Raw genomic sequence first — 27271 nt, 5'->3', positions numbered from 1 at the left:
TTCCAGAGTCTGTGTTCAGTGTGTGCCTGTTTTGATTAGCCAATTCCCACAAATTCCAACTCCAACAACAAGACAAACCAGAGTCCCCACCCCCAACCAAACTCACACAAAATATTAAATTTTTATATCAATTAAAACTTACCCACAAAACGAATTTTGTTCTTCATAACTTATAATCAAATTTTCATTTCTCTCCCTCCACTACCCTGAATTTTCTCCCCGTCTTCTTCTTCTTCTTCTTCTCCTATTCTCTCTTCTGTTTTCAACTTGTTTATCATTTGTTTCTAAATTCAAGTTTTCAACCCCTTTCTTCTCAAATCTATCTTCTTTCTAGATAACGGCCATGCCAGTAGTTTTAGAGAGTTCATCCTCATCATCTCCCTCAACTATGTCAGAGCATATCAAAATGAGAAGACCCAAAAACCAAATCACTGCTGAACCAGATCCAAACCCACAAATCCCATCAATTATCCAATCCACTCGTACCAAATCCACCATATCCTCTCTCTTCCTCTCCACTTTCTCCTCCTACGAAACCACACCCACAACCTCTAACGCCAAGAAGAAGACCAACAATTTCACTCAGACCACGTTCAGGGGACTTGGGTGCGCCGCGGCTGCGTCGCAGCAGGTGTCTGTGCCTGCTGTGATTCGCACATCTGCGGATTGGGATTCGAAGAAGGTGAAGAAGAAGAAGAAGAAGCACCAGCAGCTGAAGAAGAATGGGAACAATCAGAGTACCATTAGCAATGGTACGATGAAGACTAGTGGGGAAAATAAGGGAATTGATGGTGGTTGTGTGGTGATACAAGATGTTTGGTGTGCTCCGGGGATTGGGTTCTCGACTGATGCGGTGGTTGACGGGTCGGTGGATTGCGTTGTGTCGGCACCAAGAAGGAATGTGTCTGGTAGAGGGAAGATTGACGGAGAGAAAATCAATAATAACCACAGAGAGGTAAGGATATTATATATATATATATATAATCTTATCTTGTTATATGCATTTTCCTTGTATAATCTAAATTGCCATCTTCGTATTTCCTTTGTGGTTGACTGGTTTTGAGCCTTTTGGTTTAATGGTATAAGCTTTGAAGAACTCATCCATGGCGGGTTCTTATATGATTGAGTTGAAACATGGGTTTTTAGCATTTTCGTTGATTGGTTTGATGTTGTCATTAAAATTGGGAAATCGATGCTTGTAATTTATATTCCTTTTCCCGAGAAAAAGGAATATAAATTCTTCATGGAAAATGGGAATTATTTGGCTTTGGGCGTTGGATGGTGGGGTTTGATCTTGGATTTAGCTGAAGCGTCTTCTAGATCTTAGTTACATTAATGGCCAACTTGGTTTGAAATTTATTCTTTCTTTCTTCTTTTGGTTATTTCATCTGATTATTGATGAATTTCCATAGTTTTCTTCTTATTTTCTTGAGCTTTCAGTTCATAAATTTTTGAATATCTGTTTGGTCTTTCCAGTTTCCTTTAAGAAAAAATTAATTGGGAATTTCCACCTTCCGGTTAATTCAGATTCAGATCTATCTACCCTAGTTATGAAAAGATGGAAAAAAGAAAATAATTCATGTCTGCTGGAGTGCTGGTAGGTATAATCGCATTCCAACAGTTCCAAGTTTTTTTTTTTTTTTTTTTCAATCAGTCGAAGAAAAAGTCGTTTTGGAAAAATAATATTAATCGCCGCTTCCCATTTATAATTTTAATAAAAATATATTTTTATGGGTGAAAAAAGAATATTAAATAAATTGTAAGCACCAGCCTCCGGATCTTCAAACGTTTTCAACGTTTCCTGATTAAAAAAAATGAATAGTTATTTTTTTAATAAATAAAATATATATTTACTACAAATATTTTATAATTTATATTATTATATATTATTTATTCCAAGTGAATATAAAAAAAGAAATATTTAAGTAAATTATTAGATAAAAGAATTAGAAACTCCTTATTTGAACTATATGCAATCTTTGTATTCTTGTTTTTGACCAGGCAGATGTATTGTCATAATGGGTAAATTGTCCTTAAAAAGATTCGTGTCTTCATTATATTCTCCAGTTTTATATAATCTATTTTCAAGCTTTATTGTTGTATTCATATATAAATAAGTCATGTATGTAGAGTAAATTGTACTTTGGACCCACCATTCTGGCTCTGAAAGGAATTTAATACTGAGTTTTGGCTACTATTTCAAGCGTTCTTGGTGACAAAGTTAAAGTTTTATCTCAAAGCAGGTCTAGTTCATTCAGGAATTGAACACAAAAAGATTTTTGTCTGTTTTCCTTTTTTTAAAAAATCTTCGGGGAAAATTGTCTAATGCCAGACCCCTCAAAATTGGGTGTTGCCCATCTACATGGATATCTTAATAAGGACTGTGTTTGATTTACAATAGGACTGAACTTCTCTTTTCTATATGAGAACGTATCTTTTTATGTGATTCTATTACGAGTTGTATGTGTAAAAATCAAGTACTGGTTTATATTCTCTTCTTTTTGTTTCCAGTATGAAGTTCTTTTCGTTTATCTCATCTACGTTGTCTTACTTTGCTTTGCAAATCTTGGATTTATGTTGGCTATGTTGTCTCATTTTCCTTCTCACATTCTGGCAGCAACCTTTCTTTCCGCGGAGAACAGTCACACCCGAAGCTTTCTCATTCCTGGATTCTGATTCCGTCTTTGTGTCTACACATTCTGAACCAGATGTATTTGGTGCTAGGTATAACCGCCATGTTCGACATCCTTCTCCTGATGGTCTCGCCGAGGTCTGTCCTTCGTTTAAATCTTGCCACCTTCTTTGATTGAATTTGACTGAAAATAGTAACGGTGGCTGTATCGGTGGTAATTTTAGAATTTTCCTTCCCATAAAATTATTTCTGAAGCCAACCTCTTTCAGTGGATATAGTTTCTCCTATGGGAGAGTAAGGATAACTTTTCAGATTATAACTCGAGTTTTAAATTCATTGTGCATCAATCGGCCATACTCGGTTGCTGCAGATAATGATGCTCCAAAATAGTCTACTTATGGGAGGAAGATTCGAATCACATGACAGGTTCCGTGACTGGAGACTTGATGTGGATAACATGACATACGAGGTGCATTGAAATATCACTTTTGTTTTAGTCTATCATTATATGTTCCTTGTTTTGTTTTTCATTTTTTTTTTTGGACTTTTAAACAGCAACTGCTCGAGCTTGGTGATCAAATTGGTCATGTGAGTACCGGATTGAAAGAAGACGATATAAGCCACTGCCTCCGGAAAACGAAGAACTCAATTCTTAACAGCCTGCAGACAAATTCGTGCGCACATATTGATAAGAAGTGCATAATCTGTCAAGTGAGTTATGAACAGCAGTTTCTTTCTCTCTCTAATTTTCCTTCAAGAGTTCTTATTTTACTATCCAGCTTTCTTTCACAAGAACCATTATTGGGCAATATTTTCGTGAATGATAGGAGGAATATGAAGCAGATGATGAGATGGGAAAGCTGAATTGTGGACACAGCTTTCACATTCAGTGTATAAAACAATGGCTTTCACAGAAGAACAGTTGCCCTGTCTGCAAGGCTGCTGCCATGGCTCGGCCCTAGTGCTGCCGGATTCTGGTTCAGCAAAAGATGGTTTTTGACCCAACTGGGTGTTTATCCCTCTACTGGGGTGTATAGATATGATTTTGAATACCATAAGCAAGAATTCGTTCATTGGTTTGAAGCCTTCAAATTCAGTATTTGGTTTTCACATGATGGGCTATTTTTGTAGTATGACAGAATCACGTTGAGTGAATTGATGATTCTGGAATTGGATGGAAAATCATGCCGTGTCTTGAGTTTTCTCCAAAATGATATTCTTATATTATTGGTCTTTTTTCTGCAAGTCACTTGAGTTTGCAGCATATGCTTTTCTCCTTGTTTGGTTTGTTAAACTCATGAGTAATCCACAAAGAATAAATATATCAACAGGCAAGTCCACCTCTCTCTGTCTCTCTCTTTTTTCTTTCTTTATACAGTATATACGTACGTATATTTTTCTGTAGACACACACACGCACACATATATCCATACATCAGGTTTATTTATATTAGCTTTCTGTGGTGGGTATTAAATAATTGGTAATTGAATTTCACCATCGATATATAATTTCAAGTAGTCTCGGCAACGAGCATGGAATGCAAAATTTTAGTTTCAGTAATTTGCTTACTCTGGTATACTTCTTATTTTGATTACTCTTGGTCGGAAAGTAATGTTTTGTAGTATAGATATGGATAGAATTATCTATATTAAAATATATTTTTTTTTTTACTATTTAATGCATTATTTGTCTTTAATTAATATATATATATATATATATATATATAAACTCAAATTTGTTAATAAGTTAATTATATGGTCATTAGTGATTAATAAAATAAAACTAACACTGCTAGAACTCTCAAAATTCATGATCACAATTTCACCCCCCCCAAAAGGAAAAGTTTTTTCTCCAAATTAATCCCAAAAAGATTTATAAGTTTTAGAATGGAAGACCCATTTGATTTAATATGGTGTTATGTTTAAATATATTTTTAATTAGACTTCAAACAATAAAGCAGATACTTATAATCAAAATTTAAAATGTATAATTTATAACGCTAATACCGTGCTTAGTAAGTTAATTTCTTTCACAATAACATTAAATCACGTGCTTGAATATACTTTTGCAATTACACAGCTAACATATTTATAATTTCACAATTATTTATCATATTAAAATTACATCATTATAAGCCACTAAGTTCAGAAGTATAATATTTACGTAGTACTTTGTCGTATAGTACTGTTTCTTTATAATAACAATTTTTATAAAGTATACATATAGTTTCTTTAAGTTATGTACGAAGTTATTTGTAAAGCCAGAATATCTCCTGTCTGATTTTCTTGATTCTCCCAAACTCCTCTCTTTGCAAAGAAGAAGAAGAAAGTGAAGCAGCACCTCATGCAAATGGAAAAGTTGATGTGAAAATCAAATTTGATCATGACAATTGAGGAACTCAACAATGCGGGGATATACTTCATTTACAGCCTGTAGCGAAAGAACAAAAGAAGAGGAAGAAGAAACTGTTACTTCACAGTCAAGTCAGTTTTGCAGGAATACGAGAACTGTAAATATATCATCATTATATATAATGAGATATAAGATTAGCTCTTACCAGTCGGCCTGCCACTAGATCATAGTGACCGTAATGTGGACCACCAGGTTCTCCAAGAACTTTGTAGGTGACAAGTCGTTCGGGAATAAGCTTCACAGTTTCTGCTCCAATCATATTGTCATGGAATAATGGAGTTAATTGACAAGTGTATTGAATTAATGGCGGTAGTCGATAAATAAATATGAAATTGTGCCTATACCATATACGGCTTCAGGCGGACAGATTAGATCTTTGTCTCCTGCAAGTGCTAGGATTGGCACATTGCTTTTGCCAATATGATCCTTGTAAAAGAAAGTTCCACTTCTGTCGCACAATCCGCCTTCCTGAAAAGCTGTTGTCAGCTGCAAGAGAAGCTTAGCGGGTACAGTGCCTGCAATTGTGGTTATATCTTCATTCATATACAGCAAAATACTAAATTTGAAGAAAATAGTAGTAGTAAAAACTCTAATATATGATTATCTGTAGCATCTTTTCTTTTCATCTTTTCTTTTAGGTTTTCTGTCGTTAGCAATTCATCACTAAAAATTTTCAGCGTTTGAGATAATACGGAAAATATGTATTCTCAATGTCTTAAGAGGAAAGGAAGAAGATTCTTGTCTACTTACAGAAGTTGTATAAAACAAGTTTTTCAAACAACTCTGGAGGCATCATATCCGGAGCAGAGATTTGAGGGGTTAACCAAGACAAGATATAGGGAGGATAAGACGCAAAGGGATGAGCTGCAGCAATCAATCCTCCAACGGGAATTATTGGAACATTTAAGGCCTGTGCTGGCTCTGCCTGTACACCATTTTGAATTAAAAATAAGTTTTGCATCATATTTTGTTTAACAATGATGCAACATGAAGGTGAAACATTGAAAATTATTTAGAATAATTAGGCTCCTTTTGGTAAATAAAAACAATTATCTAGTTTTGATTTCCTAAAACTATATATGTTTATGCATACAACTATGTGGTAATTTAAAATGAATACGATGTTCACGAAATGATTATGCAAATATAGTTTTGATACAGATAAAATAAAAACTTATTTTCGGTGATTTGTATAGAACGGTATCTACCCTCAAATGCATCAAGTACGTACAACACAATACATGACTTTATGCATAAACATATATAAATTTAGGTTTGCTTTCATTTACCAAATGGAGCCTTTGTTTCTTGTAACACTTGCCAGAGGTATGAGAAACTTGAGGGATGATCTAGAAGAAGAGTAGTCAAGTGTTGATGCCAGTGTGGTGACTGAAGCCAATCCAGAATCCCTACCTTCAAAGTCTTAAAAGATAAAAGATAGTTCTAGCACTCAGCCAAGTCATTGTTCAAAAATCTATATATCATTATCACCCATCATCCTGCAAGCCACCTGGCTCATGATTATAACACCATATAGAAGCAGGATCTTATTGTAATTTGATAAGAAGACTTCGAAATTTCACGAGTGATACCATTAACACATCTATTACAGCATAAATTCAGAGCTATATTTTTCTATGATCAGTTTCAACTATTTTGGACAAAATATATCAGCAAAATAAGTATAAAAAAGAATGAATGCATAAAATAAGATGACCTGAACAACCAAAAAAATGCATAAAAATAAAGTTATAAGAAAAGAGAAGATAGCCTGGGCATTTCAGACAAGAGGAGCTAAAAATATATTCTCCATCAGCACATCTCACTGACCTACCTTTCCATTTAAAATTCCTAAGTTAAATGAAGAAGTCCATGGGATTTATATGTGATGTTGAAAAGAAAGAACTTGAGCATAGAACTTACAGAAAAATTATTAGGAAGCAAGAGTACAATCAAATAAACAACTTAACTTTTGAATAATAATCATATAAATAATTTTCTTAGTCACTATGCTAAGCTATCATATTTATAAGCACACCAGAATATAATTAGAATGAAAATTTTGTCTATGTTGGAAATCTACTAAATAAAAAATAGCTAATAAATTAAATGTTATTATAGAATTAAACACTATCAGAAAATGAAGTTACATCTTCTTATTCCTTTTATTGGTTCTAGATCAATAACTTTAGCCTAGCTTCATCAAGCCAAACTAGGACTTTCTCTTACTAGCTTGGATGCAATTTAGCTGCTGAATCTGGTACTCAGATGTTTATATCTGGATTCTTTGAATTTGATAAGCAATTTGAGCATCCAAAACAATATTAACTTCGAGCTTTCTTTACTTGTATTACTGATAATGAGTAATGAACCACAAGTTTTTAGAAGTTCCTTATTTTTTGTCATAGTCTCGGTGAATATCATCAGCAAATATAGTAGCAAAAAGTTCAACGGGAAAATCTCTCCATAATTTTGTTACTACAACATCAAGACATATAATTGAACTGACCAGAAGCCTTCAATTAATATCTTCTTTTTTTCAAATCATACTTTGAAACCTCATGACTTACGGAATTGTTTGAGAGGAGAAGCAATCTAAGCTATTTAACAAGGTGATCATATCTCAGTCAACTTTAAGCAACTTAGAGGATATCGGATACCCTCATCCGTTAACCCCTTCCATTTTCAAACACCACAGCAGTGGTTTTTAGGAAGCACAAATCCATTTGCATATGTAAGCATGGTTAATTCAAATAAAACAGAACAGTAACAATAAGCAGGAAGACAGAACAACAGATGGTACATGTTTTGCTGAAATCAAACTCATGTTAAAACAAAAAATAACAACACAAAGAAGATAGCATGCCTCACAGGACAGGAGTAGGAACAGGATGGAATTGAAACTTACAACATTTTGATAACATTGCGTATAGCAAGATACCGCCCATGGAGTGACCAATTGCATGCAACTTGCCATCCTTTGGCTTGCTTTGAGTTCTTATGTATTCCATCTAAGATCAAACTCATTCAATAAGGTACAACACAGACAATGGTTTATAATGTGAAAAAAAAAATAGCCATATTATATCAAAGAATATCACCTTACCGTAGCAGGGACATCCTCCAGCAGATAGTGATCAAAGTCCCAATCGTACTTCACAATCCCATCAAGTTGCTTCTGGAAATCTTCTAGTGCTGCAGCCAGAAACTCTTGCCACTCAGAAAGAGGAGGCATAACTGATTGCTGATCTCCTTTAATGATGGTTGAATCTGTCTGTTTACTCAAAATATTGGTAGGCAGCTCAGTTTCTCCAAATTCCACCCCTTGTGCACTCAACCCAGCTCCTCGAAGTTCAACAATCCATGTATCAAATCCTTGGTTAGACATGAAGCGTGCAAATGAGGACTAGAAACATTAATAAAATTCATGGTCAATATTCTTAGAAGTAGCAATAGTTGCATACAACAAATTACAAAATGGAAAAGTTAAAAGTCAGATTTTTTTTTAAGAGAAAGAATTTAATACATAACTAAACAACAATTCAAACCCTAATCTTTACCAAATTTGGCTACCTAGATGAATTCATTTCTGCTGATCATGGGTAAAAATTTCCTAAACCCAAATATCTTTTCGTCATTTCAAATTCAATCAATAAGAGTTAGCATGAATAGCATATACTCTAAAAATCAATTTAAAAGATGACTAATTTAATTAACATATACAAAAAGGAGAGACAGGGAATAGAAAAGAAAAAACCAAGATGATAATTAGGATAGAATAAGCAAAGCAAAGCAATGGACAATCAATCACCTCAGGAGATAGATCATATCCAATAGCATTCGTGGCAACCCCAGACAATAGTAACAATGGATGATTCCTTACTGGCGCCTGTTAATCAGAAACAGAAGTAGATAAATCACACAAGAATACTCTACATATACGTATATGTATGTCTCTGAACATGCATATATATGTGCAATGTATGGATATGCATAGGTGAATACTTTAGAAGAAGGCAGGTAACGCCAGAGAGCGAGGCGCCAGTCAGAATTATGAACCGAAACGTAGTGAAGCTCATCGGCCGTACATATCTTCCTCCTCGAATTTCTAATTACTGCAACTCTGTTTCCCACCTTCCCATGCTTCGCCTCCGGCGATCCGAACCGTGCCCACGCCCGAAGGGAGGGAATTGGTCCGATCCGTTTGAGGAAACGTGACGCGGCATCGATTCTCGTCCCCGAGCAAATGTCCAATTGCGGAGTCGTCTTTGCCATTTCCATGACTTGCGAGTTTGCTTGGAAGGAGAGGGATTCGGACCTTCTCCGTTTTGAGGCATATAGTTGAGAGTGATTGTTTTGTTCTGTAAGCGGTACGTGGCATGCCTAAAATGTCGTTAAGCGAGAAATGTGTTAGAATTAAGAAGCCATTTACGTTTCTTCTTCTTCTTCTTCTCTGTAAATATCTCTGTCCATTTAATGGCGGAAGTGAAGTGAGCGAGTGAGTGGTGGTGAAGATTCTAATGGAGGATTAGACCAGACTTATATTAAACGTGCAAGATTTACTGTTCTTAATTTTAAAATTTTCTGAATTATGATTTTTATCTTTTACCAGCATTTTAGTTTTTCAATTATGTTAAATTGATATTTTTCTTTTCAAAAATAAAATATTCAAATATTTAAGTAACACAAATCTATAAACTGTATTAGTATATTTATATATTTGATTAATATATACCTTTTATTCTCTTAAATTAAGAAAAAACTATTATTATTTTAGTAAAAATAAATCTAAATTAAATAAACTAACTAAAATAAGTAAAATATTTATTTTTAAGTCAAATGTTATTTTGTTGTTTTATATTAATTTTCAATTTATTTAACTTCACTTAACTGTTTATTAAACACGCAAATAATAATTTGAAAAATATTTATTCATATAAAAAGTTAAAAACATATACTATTATTAAGATAAAATAATAAATTATTCAATAATCATTAACTCTGTCAATTGTATGAACATGCATTTTCCTGTCTCCACTGAAAAATTAGATTAAACCAAACTGTTCATCCAAATTACACTAAACCCAACGTCATTTGATCCAATCCCTGGTTTACATATTAAGGAATTGAAACAATGAATGGATTTCAGTTTGGTTTTAGCCTGAATCAAACTGAAATGAACATTTAAAAACAAACATGGATCTCACTCACTTGAACACCAAGAAAAGAATTATCAGTACAAATGAAGGAAGAGTAACAACAGCCTTTAGCTGTTTGAGGAATTTGCAGAAGAATTATCGGTACAAAATGAATGTATAGTACAGAAGAAGAAGAATCCCTTCGAGAAAAATATCATTTGTCATCGGCAAACCACATTTTATATACAAGAAGAAAATTTTTTGTAAGAGTCTTTTCTTAATTGATTGATGTTTCTCCTAAGAAGCTCTTAATAATACTTCAATCATGGAAATAATGTGATTTGCGATGGTGGCAGCAGCCTCACATTTTGCAGCTTTTAAAGCTCTCTCGCTCATCTCCGCCATCAAATTCTCATCCCCTGAAATATCAACAAGGTGATGCGAGTGGTACTACAATGCATTCGAAGTTCAAGTATGATTTACCAGTTATTTTTGGTTGGATGATTAGTACTGTTCTCCCATTATAAAAGATTAAGAGTTATAGATTTTCATGTATTTTTATTAGAAAGTTGTCAATTAAGAAATAAAATACGAATTTCAAAGAGTTGAAATATAATTTCGTAATCATTTGAAGAAAACAATAAAAAATTCCATATATACCTAAAATCTCCTCAATGGCACTATTGAGGGTGATTGAATCAAGTTCATCTTCAGTTATAAGCTTAGACCCTGCAACATCTGCCAGTAAAGAAGCATTTTTGAATTGATGCCCTTCTGCAACATTCGGGGATGGTATCTACAAACACAAAAACATAAATATTTTGTTGTCAAACACTCAATTATTCAATGGGACGATAAGAAGTTACAACTTCATCAGAAAAATGAAGGCATGGATTTACAAAGCCAAGTAGCATTTCTTGTACTCTAACACTGCATCAAACTTCATTAGGAAAAATCTATTGATTTTACACTCTACTCCCAAAAATAAAGAAAGAACAATGAAGGTACATGACAAAAAAACTGGATCAGTTCCATAACTAGCCTACGCGAAAGGAAACTCTTTCCCCATCAGATCTACGAAATCTCTGTAAAAGTTTCTACCATGGTTAACACTAGAATGAGTAGCAAATGCGTGAAGTCAGCTTTTAAGTAAGTTACTCTTAACAATCTATCAAGATCTTATACCTGGATAGTACAAATCAAACAATCCCCTCCCCGTCTTACATTTACCAAAATCCAGCTGAACTATCACCTTCTTGTTGAGATTGCTCTACTAAGTATATCAAATTGGTATTGCAAATTTATCAATTCAAGAAGTTGAATAATACCAGCAGCAAGTTAGCTTATCCTTCAATCAGAATATAGATATATACATAGATATATTAGCTGGTTTTTGGTTGATCAGCTTCAACCTACCAGAATAGAAGGTTTCCCAGCTGATAATATCTCATAGCAAGTTAATGCTCCGGCCCTGGAAACTATAAGGTCGGCAGCCGCATATGCCAAATCCATGTTGTGCAAGAACCTTCATAAAAACCCATGTCAGGATTTAAGAATATACCTACTCAAATTGCATAAGAATATACATATATATATATACAGTAAAAACTCTCAGTGCATAAGACTCCAATAATCAGAAAGTGACTTGTTTGAAGGCATTTATACAAACACATGGCGAAATTCGAGTTATCAACATGAACAAAAAGAGACTTACGGAGTCAAAAGCACACGTTTATGATTTCTAACAAGACTATCCATCTCATCAAACGAATGAACCCCAGTTTGCCAAATGATGAACCAGTTTTTGTGCTCTGCAAGCATCTGAGAGTAGAGATTGAGCAGAGCAATGTTGATTGCATTGGCACCCAATGAGCCACCAAGGACTAATATTACTCTGGCCTCTGAATCGCCGGCGAGCTTCCCTGACCTAGGGAAGAAATGGGTCCTCGCCACCGCCTTCGACACATACCCTTTCAGTGACTGCCTCACCGGGTTTCCCACCACCATGCACTTACTTTTTCTCGGGAAACAATCAACCGTTGAGTTGAACGCAACAAATATCACATCCGCGAACAAGGAGAGCACCCAGTTCGCTATACCCGGAACTGAGTTCTGTTCTTGAATCACGACCTTGATCCCTGACAATACAGCGGCTAAGCAGGCCGAGAAGGAAGCATACCCACCAGTACCCACCACGATGTGAGGCTTGAAATCGCGCAAGACTTGACAGCATTGTCTCGTGGCTTTGATCAAGTGGAAAGGGAGGAGGAGGTTAACCGGAGAGATGAAAGGGCGAGCTAATCGGACGGCGGGGATGGCGGTGAAATCGTAGCCGGCGGATGGGATCGCAGCGCTTTCCATGCTGTTGGGTAAACCGACGAAGAGGATTTTAGAGGTGGAGTTGCTGGATTTAAGCTCGTCGGCGACGGCCACCGCCGGGTAGATGTGGCCGCCGGTGCCACCTGCCGCGAAGATAACACGGATGCCATCAAGGCTGTCGTTTTGAATGGTTGCGGAGTTATCATTCGTCTGTTTTATGGATAGGCAGCAGGTGATCTTGGGTGCTCTGAAATGAAAAGCGGAAACCGGTTTCACCCTATAAATATACCCATATCTATAAGCAGAAAAGGGGAGTAGAGAGGAGGAAGAAGAGGGGTCGGATGGTAAATTCGTAGGGTTTGGAGGGAGAGAGAAGATAAAGGTGGCGGCCATTACAGCTGGAGGTGAGAGAACAGTAGGTAAGTGAAATTCATCTGTTGTGCCTTTTTTCAGCTCTAATTAGTATCAATGGCAGATTGAATTTGCTGTACGTCCATGATTACATCTGCTCATCTGCAGTGTTTATTTATGGGTTAAAAAACCTTGTTGAATATATTCAATTTATACTGTGAACGAAACTCGTGGGCGGCTCCTATGGAGTTTAATAATTTTTAAAGCATCCGACTTTTACACATTTCTACTGTACAATTTAAAAAAGAGCAATTTATTCGGCTGCTAAAGTTTAGTTTTCTCATCTGGAGCTTTTATATGTGAATTCATTGACAAAAACAGACTCAAGAACATTACTAAAGCTTCTACTTTTCACAATGGATTTCTACTGGTGACCCAGATTCAATTTTTGTTTTCTGTCTCTGTATGATTCAATTTTTGTTTTCTATCTCTGTATGTAACATATATATATAGGTATATATGGGTGCATACGAGAGAAAAAAACTTTGATTTTAGTTAGATCTGTAAGAGAGGACAACATGAAAGCTCTAAATTTTCTTGCTTGTTATTGATTGTTTGATAGTTTTTCTTGGTTTTCTATTTAACTTTTTTATCAGTAAAAAATTGAAGTCTTGAATTGTGTTAGATTTGGCAGATTTAGTTTAGGTAAGAACATTGAAAAATAGTTTATCACCAGTCTGCAAAACACCCACTCTGTTCATGTTACTGCGTATCAGGAATCCATGTGTTACTGCATTATTCACATGTGCTGGTGGATGAGAATAGTTAATGCTCTTTATATAAGTTTCTTTAATGCACCAAAAGTTATGAGATCAGTGATTTTAATAAAGTATTTGGAGATTAATACTGAAACACTAAAACATAGAGCTAATCAGTTGACTAGATCTGAACAGCTTCTTCTGATGTTGCATTTCGATAGCTTCCCTTTGATGAAAAAATGCAGATGGAACATCGGAGGACTTGGGTCTACTCTCTATATGACTGAACTATGATTTCTTTCCCGATCAAAATTTATAAAAAATCTATGACTACATAATAACTTCTTTAAGATAATGGTCCAGCTGCTCTCAATTTTCTTCAACTTTAGCATAGGGGAACAATTATCATGTATCAATCTAGTGTTCACTTTCATAAATGAGAATTTAATAGAAAGAAATGCTTGAACAGGACTAGTTAGTTATCCAAATTCTCATGGTTACATGTCATACCACTTTTTATTCTCACTGGCAAAAGAAAATAACAAGAAAGACAAGAGAACATTAAACAAGTCCATTATCTTGTACATATATATATATGGCAACATAAGATCTTCCTATATGCATGAATATCGGAGGATATGAAGAGCAATTTGTTTATTCAATTTGCTATTGTCACTTTATAATGGCTGTGAGCTTATTATCTGCTGTTTGATACCATCTACAGGCAGCTGTTTTGAAGCATTTGCTAATGCGGCCACAGCTGCAGCTGGTGTCATAGTCTGATATTGGGAAGGCAATGGAGCAACTTGGTGTTGATTGTAGTAAAGTTGGTCTTGTGCAGCACTGGGAAATTCATAACCGAAATTGGCACCAGAAGCGGCAGGAGCAACTGCAATGGACTGTGATGGGTGAAATCCCACATACTGTGAGTGAAATTGGCTGGAGGGGACTTGCACCATTTGAGGAGCTGTTGTCAAGGTTGTCTTATAAACACTTGAAGGTATTTCAGGTTTAGGGGTTGTAGCTGGTTTCGCCGGGTAAATTGGTGGAATGCCATCTCTGTAAGCTGCAGAGCTTGCAACTATGTTATGATTTGGAGGTGTTAGTGGCCGACTTGAACCCACAACAGAAGTCTCAGCAATGTTAGATTGGATTGCTGTGTATGTTTGGGCCTGGGCAACCGGCATGACATATACCGGGTAGTTCTGATCAGCCGGGTGATGATGAAACTGTTGCTGCTGTTGCACTGAGGGTGCATAGACTGGATAGTAAGATGCCATTGGCACTTGAGCTGAGGCAGGATCTAGAATGTAGTGCACGCTGGGATGTACAAACTGCTGTGGAGGTTGCTGCTGCTGCTGGTTTTGTTGTTGTGGATTGAGTTGTGGAGGCGGCAATATGTATCCAGAATCTTGAACTTGCTGAATCTGGATTGCAGAGTTTGGGACTGAATGCTCAGGGTTTATGTTAGTGGTTGCTCTGGCTGTTTCTCTCAGTGCAACATGATTAGCTTGTTGATCTTGATAGTAAACAGGCTTTGAGAAAGAATTTGTAGATGCAATACTACTGTCACTGCACAGTGAAATCATGCTCAACATATTATCATACCACATTGTACATTTCTATAGAACAATAAACAATATTTTCTGGGTTAATTCTAAATGGCTATTTTCAGTTATGATAGGATTTTGTTTGATTGAAGAACAACTGCAAATGGATCTCTTCCCTCCCTTTTGTTAACTGAATATTTCCATTTTCGGCGCTTGATGTAGATTTAAAGCAAAAGAAAATGAAGCTTAAAGAATCAAGCTGATTTGAAAAGTACCTGGCAACTGAATCAGGGGAAGGCAAATTATAACTGGTACAAGAAGCTTTTGGCTGCAATGGCAGAGGAGGTCTCCGGAACCCACCAGGCTCACCTTGATCTGATATTTCATCTGCGGACAATACCCTGTTAATTCCTGGATGGTTAATAGATGCATCAGCCATTGGAGGTGGAGCAGTAGATACAAGGCCATAACCATCTTCTTGCTTCTGCATATTGGCAGGGAAACTCAGTTGCGCAAACTGCTCCTCTATTCCGACCTTTTGCTCCTCAGCACGTACTCGAATAGGCGGTAAGTTCGACATGGAAGGCGACGAAGAAGAAGACCCAAAAGAGGAGCTTTTCTCCACCATAGGAGAGTCAGGCATAGTCTGCTGCACCTCTTCATTACGAATCTTAGCCTGTTGCTTGCTCTCTTCCTCTACTTGTGCTTCCAAATCACTGTCATCAAGATTCAGCAAGCAGTTCCGAGTAGCAGAATCAGAGTGTCCTCTAGGTAACAAACCAGTACCGTTAAGCGCATCAACAAACCAAGTCTCCGACTTGGCGTCGTCGAGCAGAGACCCCATGGTTGCTGCAGTTTCAAGTTTGCTAACGAAAAGAAATAACCGGATGCGGGAAGATGACAGAGAGGAAGTTGAACTTTCTGACAGGCGATCATACTCTTCCACCATATTTTCAAAATCCTCATCGGTCGTGATTGAAACAAGCGAGTCTAGATCCTCATTGGGAAGCTGGTACTTCAAGGTAAAAGGACGGCCGTTGAGGAGAGTTCGAGAGAGACGAGAACAAAAGGAGGAGAAGGAGGAATGTTGATCAATGACGACCAGTCTTGTCTCGCCACCAACGTAAACTAGCGATTTGTCGTGCGGACGAGGCATGATATGTCCTCCAAAGCTGCACATTAGACGGAGCTTGGCGCCGGGGACTGGTGGAAGTATCTCACGTTCAAGATGATGATCGTTTGAATCTCCTGGGCGGGAGCGAGGGGATGATTCCATGGAATCCGCATAGTTAATTTGGACAGCAGTGGCCGGTGTGGCAAGTGAGTTGGCCGTCATATTGGGGGAGATAGGAGGAGTGAGCCCGGAAAGGACATGGAGTGGCGGTGGATCCATTGGAATGGCAAAAGAAAGTTTTAAGTTTCTGCAACTTGAGTGTCCCCTCTTGTGTTGTACTTAAAAAGGGTCTTCTCCTACATATATATTATTGTGTAAAGTATAGTTTTTATGACATGGGTATGAGTATGTGTATCTTTCAAGAGGCATGGGTTTTGGTACATTCTTGAAACCCTCCTCCTATTACGTGACAAGTTAGTAGATGACAGGTAGTAAAATTGAAGTTGTGCAAAAGAAAAAAAGAGAGGTAAAAGATTTGGTGTAGCTTATTGGGAGGGCAAAGATGGTTGGGCACAAAAAAAGTGTTATTATATGACAAGTAGGCCATTTACTTAGCACTAATCACATGTATTTTCATGGGATATTGTGCACGGCTAACATTAAGCAGAAAATTCATGGTGGCTTTTTGAAGTTTGTGTTTTCTTCCTTCAGATACGAGGAGGCTGCAAAAGAAAAACGAAACCCAAGAGAGCAACTATTGGGGTATAAATTCCTTCTATTTAATTACACATACATTGGTCACACTTTTTATTTTCAGGCTGGGGTTGTCCCAGTGGATTGAACCAGGTGCCAATTGAGGCACATGAAATTCTTATAAAATTCACTTGGATTTCATTGAAGTTATAACTGACTACAAAAGACTGAGCTAAAAAATTGCTAATGAACTGAGTTGGATCTGGTCAGCGTTTCTTAGTAATTAGTTTTGTTTTCTGCTTTCTGCATTTTACCATCTACATTACTACTTTTTAAGGTAAAAACAATATTTTAATTATTAATAATATTAAAACTGATGTTAAATTTAACCGTACCTGATATTTTTTAATTCATCGCTATACAAATTTAACATAATACAAAAAAAAATTTAATATGAACGGATTTTCGTACAGATCTATTCAAAAAAAAAAAAAAAAAAAAAAACCTCCAACCCTAAAATTTCCCTTCTCTCTTAATAAAAAGAAAACTATGCATTAAGTCGGAGATCCAGCCTGACGGAGCAAGATGTGAAGGTTGCAGGCATGGCGCATGGTGTAATCAAAACTGATCAAAGGTGGTAATCCGATATCATGTATCATTTAACGTGATTTTACTTGTACAACAATAAATTAAAAATGTATTGTTAGATTTGATACGTGACATCAAACTTAATAATATTAATATTGGATTAAAAGGATCGATTAATTTAAAATTTTTAAAAATATATATGAATTAATTTGTTCAAATTTAATTTAAATAAAAAGTATTTGGTACATAGATCAAATCATTATTTTTGTCCAACTTCAGAGTTGTATATCAATTAATCATGATATGATATTAAAAGTTTAAACTTATGTCATCCCAAAATTAAAAAAGTTGTATACATCTTTTATATTTTTTTAATGTTCTCAAGTTCATTCTTGTATAGAAAAATTAAGATTTTACTCGATATATAAAAATTATTTTATTTTTAAATTCATATATATTTATAAATTAAAGTAATTAAGAGTTACATGTTTATCAAATACTCATAACACAAACAATTTACTAATAAAGCACATATAAATCTCTTTAAAATAAATTAAAAAAGTATTTTTTTATGACAAATACAGCCTGATTTCTTTGTGATGATGGTCTTGAAAATGTATTTTCTAATATTACACATTTCTTCATCAACTAATCTAACCCTTAATAGTGCATTGGAAGCCTTAATATCCAAGAAAATAGTAATACTTAATTATGATTAAAGCTTCGTTAAAAACTAACAAATAAATATAATTTGATTAAAATAATCACATTTTGAATTTATCTGATTATCCCAATTAAATGAAGCATCAAAATTCAAATTAATGGACAAATATATCCAAATTATATGACGTTCCTTAATAAAATTTGATTATTGAAATTAAGGGCTCATAAGCTAAATTTTAAATGACAATTAATCTTTGGATTGTTAGTTACTTGATGTTGAATATATCATCAAACATAATTTAAAAACAGCTAGTTAATTAAAACTGATTCTTACATCTTAAAATAAGAAAATTTACGTACGTGTTCTGTCGAACAAATTAACGTTATACATCCAACCTAAATAATGCAAAAACGTAGAAACAAGAACCCGATCCAAACTAAGTGGTAATGACGTTATATATAATATATATATACACGTATAACCGATTGTGAGATTCAAGAGAGAGCAACAGAAAATAAAATTATGTATAGCCAACCAATGGGTGCCCTAATAGTGCAATTGTTCTTGGCTTCAAATTTTATATATTTTTAGTTCTAAAATATATAATATATTTTTAGAAATTACAAAAGATATTAATGTTGAATTTTGAAATCCTCTCAACATTTTCTTGTAGTTTTTATTTCCCACAATTCATTTTTCTTTTCTTTTGAGAGCTAATTAATTAAATTAATTAGCTCTCGTTTCACCAACGTTTCCCCTCCCTGCAAATTCAAATTCTTCTTCAACCAACAATTAGGTTCTCCTCTCTATCTCTTGTACAATCGCCATTTCTGTGATTCATCGTACGGCATTTCACCTTTAAGGTACGATCACTTTTATTACATATGTATATATATGTTTATACGCATGACATTTTTATTTAGAGATGCGATTCTTGTAATTGAATTAGTTTATAATCGTTTATCAATTTCTCGAACAGGTTCTCTGCATTAAGAAACCCTAGATTTAGAAATAAAGACTTAATTGATTTTCTTGAATCATTCATAAACAATGTTGCTTATTGAATTTACGATCATATATATATATATATATTGAAGTTTTTAAGGTTATGGCTGATAAAACTAAATCTGTATAGTTGAAGGAAATGCCAGAAATTTTGTTGGGAGCTTACACGTTAAAATCTCATGGAACAAAGCTTGCAAGAATACACTTGCATGACTGGTTGATTCTTATACTTCTCATCGTGATAGAAATTATATTAAATGTTATCGAACCTTTTCATCGGTACATCGGACCACACATGTTGACGGATATTATGTTTCCGTTTCATGAAGATACAATTCCTTTCTGGGCTGTTCCGGTATGCATATAATTCTACTGTGCAACATCATATATGATCTACTCGTTAATTCTTCCAGTTAATCGGTACCATTTAACTTTGGTTCGACGAATTAACAGTTTCCCACGATAGTGTTGCCGATCATAGTCTTTGCCGTGTACTATTATCACCGGAAGGATGTATACGACCTGCACCATGCCATACTTGGTAAAATTTTGTATATTTTATGTTTGTAATAAAATTTTGTAAAGCTCTTATGGTTAATTCTTCTTGTCTAAATAAATTTCACAATATAATGCAAACCCAGGCCTTGCCTACGCTGTTCTTGTAACCGGAGTTATAACGGATTCAATCAAAGATGCTGTTGGCCGGCCTCGACCCAATTTTTTCTGGCGTTGCTTTCCTGATGGAAAGGCGGTATGTGCCTGTATCTATCTTATCTATATATGTACACAGAACAATTTACTTGGATTTATTTGTTGATAATTCACTTGGATTGGTCTTTTTCATTATTATTCCAGGTGTTTGATAATTTTGCCAGGGATGTTATTTGTCATGGGGATCCAAGAATCATAAAGGAAGGTTATAAAAGTTTCCCCAGTGGACATACTTCATGTAAGTCTCACTTGTATCTTCAAGAACAAGAATTTTTATTAAAAGTGGAATTAAACTTATGGATCCGAAATAATTTGATTGATAAAAGAACACAAATAGTTTCCCCAATAGTCCAAAGTGCATGTATCAAAACATGTTGCAAACAGTCAAAGCCTACATGCCCTAACCCGGGTTGGTTCAGGTTCGATTTAAAGACAAAAAAAGAGCCTATATCATTGTATTTTCTTATTAAAAAACACGACTTATTTCGATAGATTTTATGTGTGCAGGGTCATTTGCAGGTTTAACATACCTATCGTGGTACTTATCGGGGAAAATTAGAGTATTTGATCGTAGAGGTCATGTCGCAAAACTTTGTATCATGTTTTTTCCTGTTCTTACTGCTGCTCTCGTGGGTATTTCTCGTGTCGATGACTACTGGCATCACTGGACCGATGTCTTCGCCGGAGCTCTTATAGGTTAATTAGTTCTATCAATGCACTAATTAATGGTTCTGTTAAATTAATTAATACTGATTTGCAGTTATTAACTATTTAATAAACAGGATCAACAGTTGCAGCATTCTGTTACCTGCAATTTTTTCCTTACCCATACGACAATGATGGTTCGCCACATTACTTTCTCCTTCAGTGTCTTAAAATTTAATTAATTATATTAATTAACGGTCGTTAATTAAAATTAAAAATATTAATAAGAGATTACTGCAGGTTGGGCACCGCATGCATATATTCAAATGGTGATAGCGGAGAGGAGTGGGAGAGCAAATTCCTCCACGGTAAGGACTGAGCCACCAGCTACCAATCAAGCAGATGTTGAAGTTGGATCTTATGATAATAATAGCATGCGCAGTATAGATTAATTAATTAGGATTAAGTACTTGTAATAATATTCTGTAAATTTCTCTGGCTGCTAATATTGGAGAATTTAATTGAGAGACAGATATTTTATTTGTATCTAAATTAATTATAATAGTATTGGACTTTACTTTAGATTTGTATTTTTTTCACACACACACACACACAAAATACAGTTTTTAAAATAATTTTTAATATTTTAACAAAATTCTTAATTACATAATTAATTAAATTTTAATTTCAGTGGTGTTCTCAATTGTTCATTGAGCTGATCACGTTCTGCCCAAGCCCATGTTCAGGTTCTGAATTGGCCCAGATTGATTTTCTTTTTTAAAAAATGTATTATATAGATAAATGCATATTTATTAATAATTAAAATTGTATTCTTTCTTTAAAAAATTTGCAATTATTAATATATAAAAATAACTTTATATCTATACATATTTAATTAAAATTTAATTGGATAGGTTGGTAGGTAATATATAAATAAATCAAGTATAAACTAAGTTTCTTCGCTAATTAAGAATTATTAGATATGAACATATATATATATATATATGTTGCATTTAGGAATAATGCATGACTTGCTGTGGATTATTTATGTATTTTGAGAAATATATGTATACGTACATTCATATTTTATAAGAAACATGTGATTCAAAGTCAATGTTTGCTGGTATTGTCAATTGGGCAAAGAATCCTAAAATATTTTCAGCAAGCCTCTCATTCATATATATATATATACACACACACACATATATATATATATATATATATGAACAATTAGGGTGAAACCCATTGACCAACACATATTTATTTGGCTGATTATGGAGATTCGACCGATTTGTTCTGTTTATTTTCATTAGAAAAATGGACGTTGAGTTTGAACATTTCTTTGTTCTTATGAAAAACATTGAGTTGGAATGTTTGACTATTTTTAAATTGTATTCATGGTGGAATGTTGACTGGTTTTAATCGTTTACATCAACCTATTTTATTTTTTAAATTAAATAACTACGAGTATTTGAACATTGTGTATAGTTCCATTTTAAAAAAATTAGAGTATTTATCATATTTTGATAATTTAATAAATTGTTGTGAATGAAATGTTATGAGTTTTGATATATGTGTATATACATAAATATATATTATATACAGAGTGAAGAGAGGGATGGGTTTTCATATAATAAGATTGACGAAGACTCCTGGAAGCTGCCAAGGAAATTTAATGAAACAATTAAGATTAAACAATTATAATGGCAACAAGAATAAGAAAACAAAGTAAAATAGCGTGAAAACCCAGCGAGAGTTGACTATTAATTATAGGACCAACTGTATATATATATATACACACACACAGACATACACAAACATATACATACATTAATCAAATGGGTCTTTCACTATGTTCCTTTCGTTCTCTTCTTATTATCATCATTCTCATCCCTGCCGCCATCTTAACCTTGCACACATATGGGGTTTGTGCAGATTTAGGTACGTTTAACTTAATTCAATTTTCTTCTTCTTTTTTGATCTCTGGTATAATTATTGCTTCTTATGTATATATATATATATATGTATGTGTATATATATGTTTTAGATTTTGTTGTCTCACATGAGTCCAAGTTCAGATTTGATTGATCTGGTGAAGAATAAGATGATCATATTGACTATCATGAAATATTAGACAGCAAAAGTAAAAGTGGATTTTTTGAAAGAAAAATTTGACAAGAAACAATTTGCACAATTAATGATGTGATCACTAACTGGTCTTATTTGCATAATTTGGATCCTATGCTGTCCCCAAATGTCTTTTAGTTGGTTCCCACCTATGTAGATATATATTTCAGTGTATATATATATATATATATATATATATACACACACATAGAGTAATAACCCATTATTAAAAAGGTTCCAATTTTGACAAATTTACGTAAACTAAGTTGATATTATCCACGTAGAAATCGGCAATACATAGGAAAATGACAATATGCTCATACACCCAGATAATCAAATTATATTAAAAGCAATTGGTATTTGGAATAAATTGCTGGTAAATATATGTATATATATGTATGCATGTATGTATGTATGTATAATAATGGGGAATTGCAGGCGTGGAGCAAGGAAAAGTAGTGGTTTTGCGGCGACCAATGCTCAGCCCACCACCTCCTCCATCCACCAACCGGAAAAAGCATCATATCCCACCTGAGAGACCTCCTATTTTAAGTAGTCCTCCACCAACTCAAGATTAAACACCCATTTATTATATATCTTATATTATATGTCTTAATTCACGACTATATATATGTTCAAGTCACACGTACTTATATTTTCAAAATTCTAGCATAACTTACTTTAAATTTTATTATTTAAATTAAATTTATGTTAAATTGTTATGCATCTTAAACTTCAGTGGATTTTTTTTATTTATTTAATTCATATTTTATATTTGAATAATGAAAATTGAAAATTCATTCTTCCTTTTGGTCAACTCAAATGGAAAATCAAGCTTTAAAAATTAGTCATATTGTTAAATTACAAAAATGCCCCCATTGACCCGACTTCTAATAAAATGGGCCTTGGCCCACTAAACCTAGGCGTCGGATGTAGAGTAGCCTGTGAATCACATTTTCTTTAATTATTTTATTAATACTCTTAGAACATATTATTATCTTACTTAAATTATGTTAAAAAATAAATGAAGGATAAAGCTCAAATTCAAATAGTTAATTTTGTAATAATAATAATATGGTATTATTTAAATTAAATAATATTAATATTAAGAAGAAAATTAATGAACTTTAGAAAAGAAAAAAATTAAGTAGATATATTTATATGTGTGTTATGGTTAACGTATGATGATACAAAATGCATGCATGGTGAATTGGGTGCAGGCCTGAAGGAAGGAAAAGCAGCTATGCGCACACCAACTCGCAGCCCACCGCCTGCCCCATACATCAACCCGGGGAAGCGTCCCAATCCACCCAACGACTGAGGACCTCAATACTAAACGTTAATTTGGATTTATATTTTTACTATTTTTTTTTTAAAAAAAATAAATTTTATTGTTTATCTTAAATTTTTTATCGAAATATAAATCGATATAAATATTGTGAAATTCTTAATATATATATATATATATAAATAATTGGATAAATTAAATTAAGAGTATACTACTCGTACCCTCTTTTAAATTTTAATTAGTGCAATGAAAATACTATTTCTCACTTTTGAATAAAATAATATCCCAATTGAAAATGGGAAATTGTAAATATTATTCCTTTTTGGTTGGCTAAGTGGAAAATCAATTATTTTCAATGTTGCATATATAGGTGTGTGTGTATATATATATATAGATATGTATATTGGGTCATCAAGTTGACAATTCCAAACTTGAGCACGTAATTAGTTTGAAATAATCAAAAGGTGATGATTAATGTCTGAAAAGCAATCTGAATGAGCTAAGGGACATTAAGTAATTTTGGTGGCTTAATGTAAGTAGAATGAGAATATAAATTTTAATTCTAATATTTCCTAATTATGTGTGTGTGTGTGTGTGTATATATATATATATATATATATATATATAATATTTCCTAATTTTATGTGAGGAAGATTCGTCCAACAATGTATGATCATCAATGATGTCATGTTCACTAACTCCATCGTTTCAAGAATTTTGCCCCAATTATAAAGCTTCAATATTTGATGACTCTATGCCAGCAAATTGATAGAGATTGATTGGTTGACACGTTTTATGTCTTCCAATTAGGATGGCATATATATACACACACACACCCACCCACATATCTATATATATATATATATATATGTTAAAATAGTGTTTCTATCGTTATTATAGTATAACATTGACAATATGAAATATTATACATCAATCTCAACCTTAATTTTCATTTTCTAAAAAAATTAACTCATGTCAAATTTTAAAATTTAATTAAAAAATATTTTATTTCGTTATATTAATTTATATAAGTAATATTAATAAATGATAATTTAATCTAATAATAAAAAGAGGTTTAAATGATTGAGGCGTGAGCATAACGCAAAGAACAAGGCCAAGTGAAGAAGGTTCATGAAATATATACTTATAGTCTATAGATAAATATATTCTCCGTATAAATTAAAACAGTCCCGGCCTCATGACAGATATATATATATGTATATATACACATACATATATGTATGTATACATTTATATGTGTTTGATTTCTTTTCTCTTTTTCTCGACATATCCATTCCGCTCCACAACTCCAAAAAGGGTAAGGCACAAATTTCGAGAGTATATATTCATTCCCCAAAATGGCATGACTTTAGCATTGGACCCACCAAATTTTTTTTAATATAATATCTTATTCTATTTCATATTAATTAATTAATTAATGATATCTGATTAAAAAATTAATATTAAGACACATAATAATAAAAGATCAATTATAGAGATAGATTATGGGATAATAAAGATTAATTAAAAAGAGAGAAGTGAAAGATTTGCAAATGTATAATTATTGAAAGATATTGAAGTGGGTGGGAAGATAGAAGAAGGAATGGGGAAATGACACGTGTTGAAGTGTCTCATTCATGTTTCGGAACAAGTAGAAGTATAGAATTAGTATATGTATGTATATATTTGTATAAGCTTGCCAATTTGGGTGAGCTTTGGTGTTTAGTGCCTATACGGATAAGAAATGTGTGTTGGGGGAGGGAGATTATTATCTGACCTTTGTTCTTCCATTTTCTCTCCTCCCATGCTTCTTGGCAAGTTGCAAATATCCGATAATAGTCCTTCCCACCTTGCAACATAATGTGTATATAATATATATATATATATATCCCAATATTGGCTTTATTTTTCTTCTATTTTTTCTATTTATATATTTATTTAACTTTTCTTGTTTGGACTTTATTGTCATGAAGCAAAATATAATATAAAATATTCCCTTTACAACTTAGTGTATCAATGTCATATTATCATTATAATTTAGTTTTGAACACTATTAAAAATGTATTAAAAAAATAAACTTTTCTTAAAACTCAGTTTAGAAGAAAAAAATTACTTCATTTCTCAAATAACTCATCATAAAGACTGTTACTTCTCAAATGATTAAATTTTACTATGACGAGACTAATGTTCGGAGAAGAAAATGGGGAACATACTTGTTAAGATTTTGTGAAAAGTAGATCACACAATTCTGTGTTACTGTAAAAGACAACAATAGATCAGTGCAATGTGTCGTAACTTTGAATTCAATAACTTATTTTTTTTTATCAAATATGTAATTTGCATTTAATTTTTTGTCAAGTTCAAACCCAAACTATAACCATGGATGAGTCACAAAAACTTGAAAGGACCAAAAATGAAGCACCCATAAAGGAAAAAAAAAAGACATATAAAAAGTATAAGACTTGCAAGAAAATTGAAGGGGGAAAAAAAAGAAAGAAAGAGAGAAATGTTTTCATCCTTTACCAATTCCAACCAACCACATTCTCTAGACCTCAATCTCACCATTTGTTACCTCCGTTAAAACACGAGTTTTTCGTGATTGCAAATTGTTTTATCGAAATTCGTAAGCATACGGGTGTTTCAATTTAATATACTCTGGTATTTGTTATGTTTTGTTGCCGTGTTTGGGGTACTTTTATTGAATTGATCATCTTTGATCTATTATAATCATATAACTAAATTTTATATTTATAATACTTATATAATGATGTATAAGATCCTCTTTATTTTTAATTTTGCAAGAAGAAAATTTTAAGCTCCACTACCTAAAACCTAAAAAAGTCATTCACCTTCACTAAAATAAAAAAAAGACACTTAAAATAATTTTGTTTAATTAAGAGAATCCCTAATTTTACACGTTACGTTAATTTGATCTATAATCAATTAAAAGGTTTAAGATCTAAAATCAAAGAGTACTGTACATACATTGTCATCTTCTTTTTTTTTTTTAAAAAAAAAAGAAAGAAAGAAAAAAGAGAAGAAAAGAAAAGATATTCTTAAAATCAGTGAACTGATCAACTTCCACTCTGAGACTCTCACAGTGATTCTGACTGTGCACCCTAAAGCAATATGTACAGATATGTCCATCCACCTGCTTCTTCCATGTGGTAGGTCTTCTTATAACTGAATATATATATATATATATATACGTGCACATATACATATACGTGAAGGTGCCTGTTTAATTCGGTGGATGAACACTCCAAGCCTATATTT

At 33.5% G+C, this 27271-nt stretch overlaps 5 protein-coding genes and 2 long non-coding RNA genes across 8 annotated transcripts; 4 read left to right on the top strand and 3 right to left on the bottom strand.

Annotated features, from left to right (window-relative positions):
- Positions 1-204: 204 nt before the first annotated feature.
- LOC110823521 (RING/U-box superfamily protein) lies at positions 205-3705 on the top strand. Its single transcript, XM_022053916.2, has 5 exons — positions 205-955; positions 2618-2770; positions 3003-3101; positions 3188-3343; positions 3460-3705. Exons 1-5 carry the CDS (start codon positions 344-346, stop codon positions 3592-3594), a joined length of 1155 nt encoding a protein of 384 aa, XP_021909608.1. The 5' UTR covers positions 205-343; the 3' UTR covers positions 3595-3705.
- Positions 3706-4703: 998 nt separating this feature from the next.
- LOC110823495 (alpha/beta hydrolase family protein) lies at positions 4704-9557 on the bottom strand. 2 transcript variants are annotated; one of them, XM_088211616.1, is made up of 9 exons: positions 9050-9557; positions 8856-8933; positions 8151-8450; positions 7953-8055; positions 6362-6457; positions 5795-5965; positions 5389-5559; positions 5190-5290; positions 4704-5062 (listed from the first exon to the last, which is right to left on the bottom strand). In XM_088211616.1, exons 1-9 carry the CDS (start codon positions 9323-9325, stop codon positions 5003-5005), a joined length of 1356 nt encoding a protein of 451 aa, XP_088067742.1. In that variant the 5' UTR covers positions 9326-9557; the 3' UTR covers positions 4704-5002. The 2 variants fall into 2 exon arrangements, with proteins under 2 accessions (XP_088067742.1, XP_088067741.1); XM_088211615.1 differs by having other exon boundaries at positions 6362-6466; positions 9050-9556.
- A 698-nt stretch (positions 9558-10255) lies between these two features.
- Positions 10256-13143, bottom strand: LOC110823333 (UDP-Glycosyltransferase superfamily protein). Its single transcript, XM_022053692.2, has 4 exons — positions 11897-13143; positions 11599-11707; positions 10843-10978; positions 10256-10601 (listed from the first exon to the last, which is right to left on the bottom strand). The coding sequence occupies exons 1-4, from the start codon at positions 12892-12894 to the stop codon at positions 10480-10482; spliced, it is 1365 nt and encodes a 454-aa protein (XP_021909384.1). The 5' UTR covers positions 12895-13143; the 3' UTR covers positions 10256-10479.
- Positions 12780-15288, top strand: LOC148239741 (uncharacterized). The gene is made up of 2 exons (XR_015816233.1): positions 12780-12920; positions 14335-15288. It is a non-coding gene; the product is annotated as an uncharacterized LOC148239741 (long non-coding RNA).
- LOC110823332 (Octicosapeptide/Phox/Bem1p family protein) lies at positions 13891-16588 on the bottom strand. The gene is made up of 2 exons (XM_022053691.2): positions 15436-16588; positions 13891-15182 (listed from the first exon to the last, which is right to left on the bottom strand). The coding sequence occupies exons 1-2, from the start codon at positions 16551-16553 to the stop codon at positions 14288-14290; spliced, it is 2013 nt and encodes a 670-aa protein (XP_021909383.1). The 5' UTR covers positions 16554-16588; the 3' UTR covers positions 13891-14287.
- Positions 16589-18743: 2155 nt separating this feature from the next.
- On the top strand, positions 18744-21162 carry LOC110823401 (lipid phosphate phosphatase 2-like). Its single transcript, XM_022053774.2, has 8 exons — positions 18744-19082; positions 19355-19579; positions 19678-19765; positions 19866-19975; positions 20080-20173; positions 20443-20631; positions 20718-20777; positions 20881-21162. The coding sequence occupies exons 2-8, from the start codon at positions 19364-19366 to the stop codon at positions 21030-21032; spliced, it is 909 nt and encodes a 302-aa protein (XP_021909466.1). The 5' UTR covers positions 18744-19082; positions 19355-19363; the 3' UTR covers positions 21033-21162.
- Positions 21163-22376: 1214 nt separating this feature from the next.
- Positions 22377-24553, top strand: LOC148239740 (uncharacterized). Its single transcript, XR_015816275.1, has 3 exons — positions 22377-22521; positions 23146-23259; positions 23928-24553. It is a non-coding gene; the product is annotated as an uncharacterized LOC148239740 (long non-coding RNA).
- The last annotated feature ends 2718 nt before the right edge of the window (positions 24554-27271 follow it).

The sequence above is a fragment of the Carica papaya genome, chromosome 9 (assembly GCF_054855325.1).
Source record: "Carica papaya isolate Zhongbai chromosome 9, ASM5485532v1, whole genome shotgun sequence".
In the NCBI taxonomy this organism is placed as follows: domain Eukaryota; kingdom Viridiplantae; phylum Streptophyta; class Magnoliopsida; order Brassicales; family Caricaceae; genus Carica; species Carica papaya.
The sequence above is the reverse complement of the archived record's forward strand: the minus strand, read 5'-3'. Positions and strand labels throughout refer to the sequence as shown.

Coding starts and splice junctions, on each gene's coding strand:
- LOC110823521 (XM_022053916.2), top strand. CDS start 344: ATGCCAGTAGTTTTAGAGAGTTCATCCTCATCATCTCCCTCAACTATG. Junction 2,771..3,002: donor CTCCTGATGGTCTCGCCGAG/GTCTGTCCTTCG, acceptor CGGTTGCTGCAG/ATAATGATGCTCCAAAATAG. Junction 3,344..3,459: donor AGAAGTGCATAATCTGTCAA/GTGAGTTATGAA, acceptor CGTGAATGATAG/GAGGAATATGAAGCAGATGA.
- LOC110823495 (XM_088211615.1), bottom strand. CDS start 9,325: ATGGAAATGGCAAAGACGACTCCGCAATTGGACATTTGCTCGGGGACG. Junction 8,451..8,855: donor GATATGATCTATCTCCTGAG/GTGATTGATTGT, acceptor TAATGTTTCTAG/TCCTCATTTGCACGCTTCAT. Junction 5,291..5,388: donor TCCGCCTGAAGCCGTATATG/GTATAGGCACAA, acceptor TGATTGGAGCAG/AAACTGTGAAGCTTATTCCC.
- LOC110823333 (XM_022053692.2), bottom strand. CDS start 12,894: ATGGCCGCCACCTTTATCTTCTCTCTCCCTCCAAACCCTACGAATTTA. Junction 11,708..11,896: donor AAACGTGTGCTTTTGACTCC/GTAAGTCTCTTT, acceptor GTTTTTATGAAG/GTTCTTGCACAACATGGATT. Junction 10,602..10,842: donor TGCCATTGAGGAGATTTTAG/GTATATATGGAA, acceptor TTGATATTTCAG/GGGATGAGAATTTGATGGCG.
- LOC110823332 (XM_022053691.2), bottom strand. CDS start 16,553: ATGGATCCACCGCCACTCCATGTCCTTTCCGGGCTCACTCCTCCTATC. Junction 15,183..15,435: donor TCCCCTGATTCAGTTGCCAG/GTACTTTTCAAA, acceptor TTCACTGTGCAG/TGACAGTAGTATTGCATCTA.
- LOC110823401 (XM_022053774.2), top strand. CDS start 19,364: ATGCCAGAAATTTTGTTGGGAGCTTACACGTTAAAATCTCATGGAACA. Junction 19,580..19,677: donor TTCCTTTCTGGGCTGTTCCG/GTATGCATATAA, acceptor ACGAATTAACAG/TTTCCCACGATAGTGTTGCC. Junction 19,976..20,079: donor GCTTTCCTGATGGAAAGGCG/GTATGTGCCTGT, acceptor TTATTATTCCAG/GTGTTTGATAATTTTGCCAG.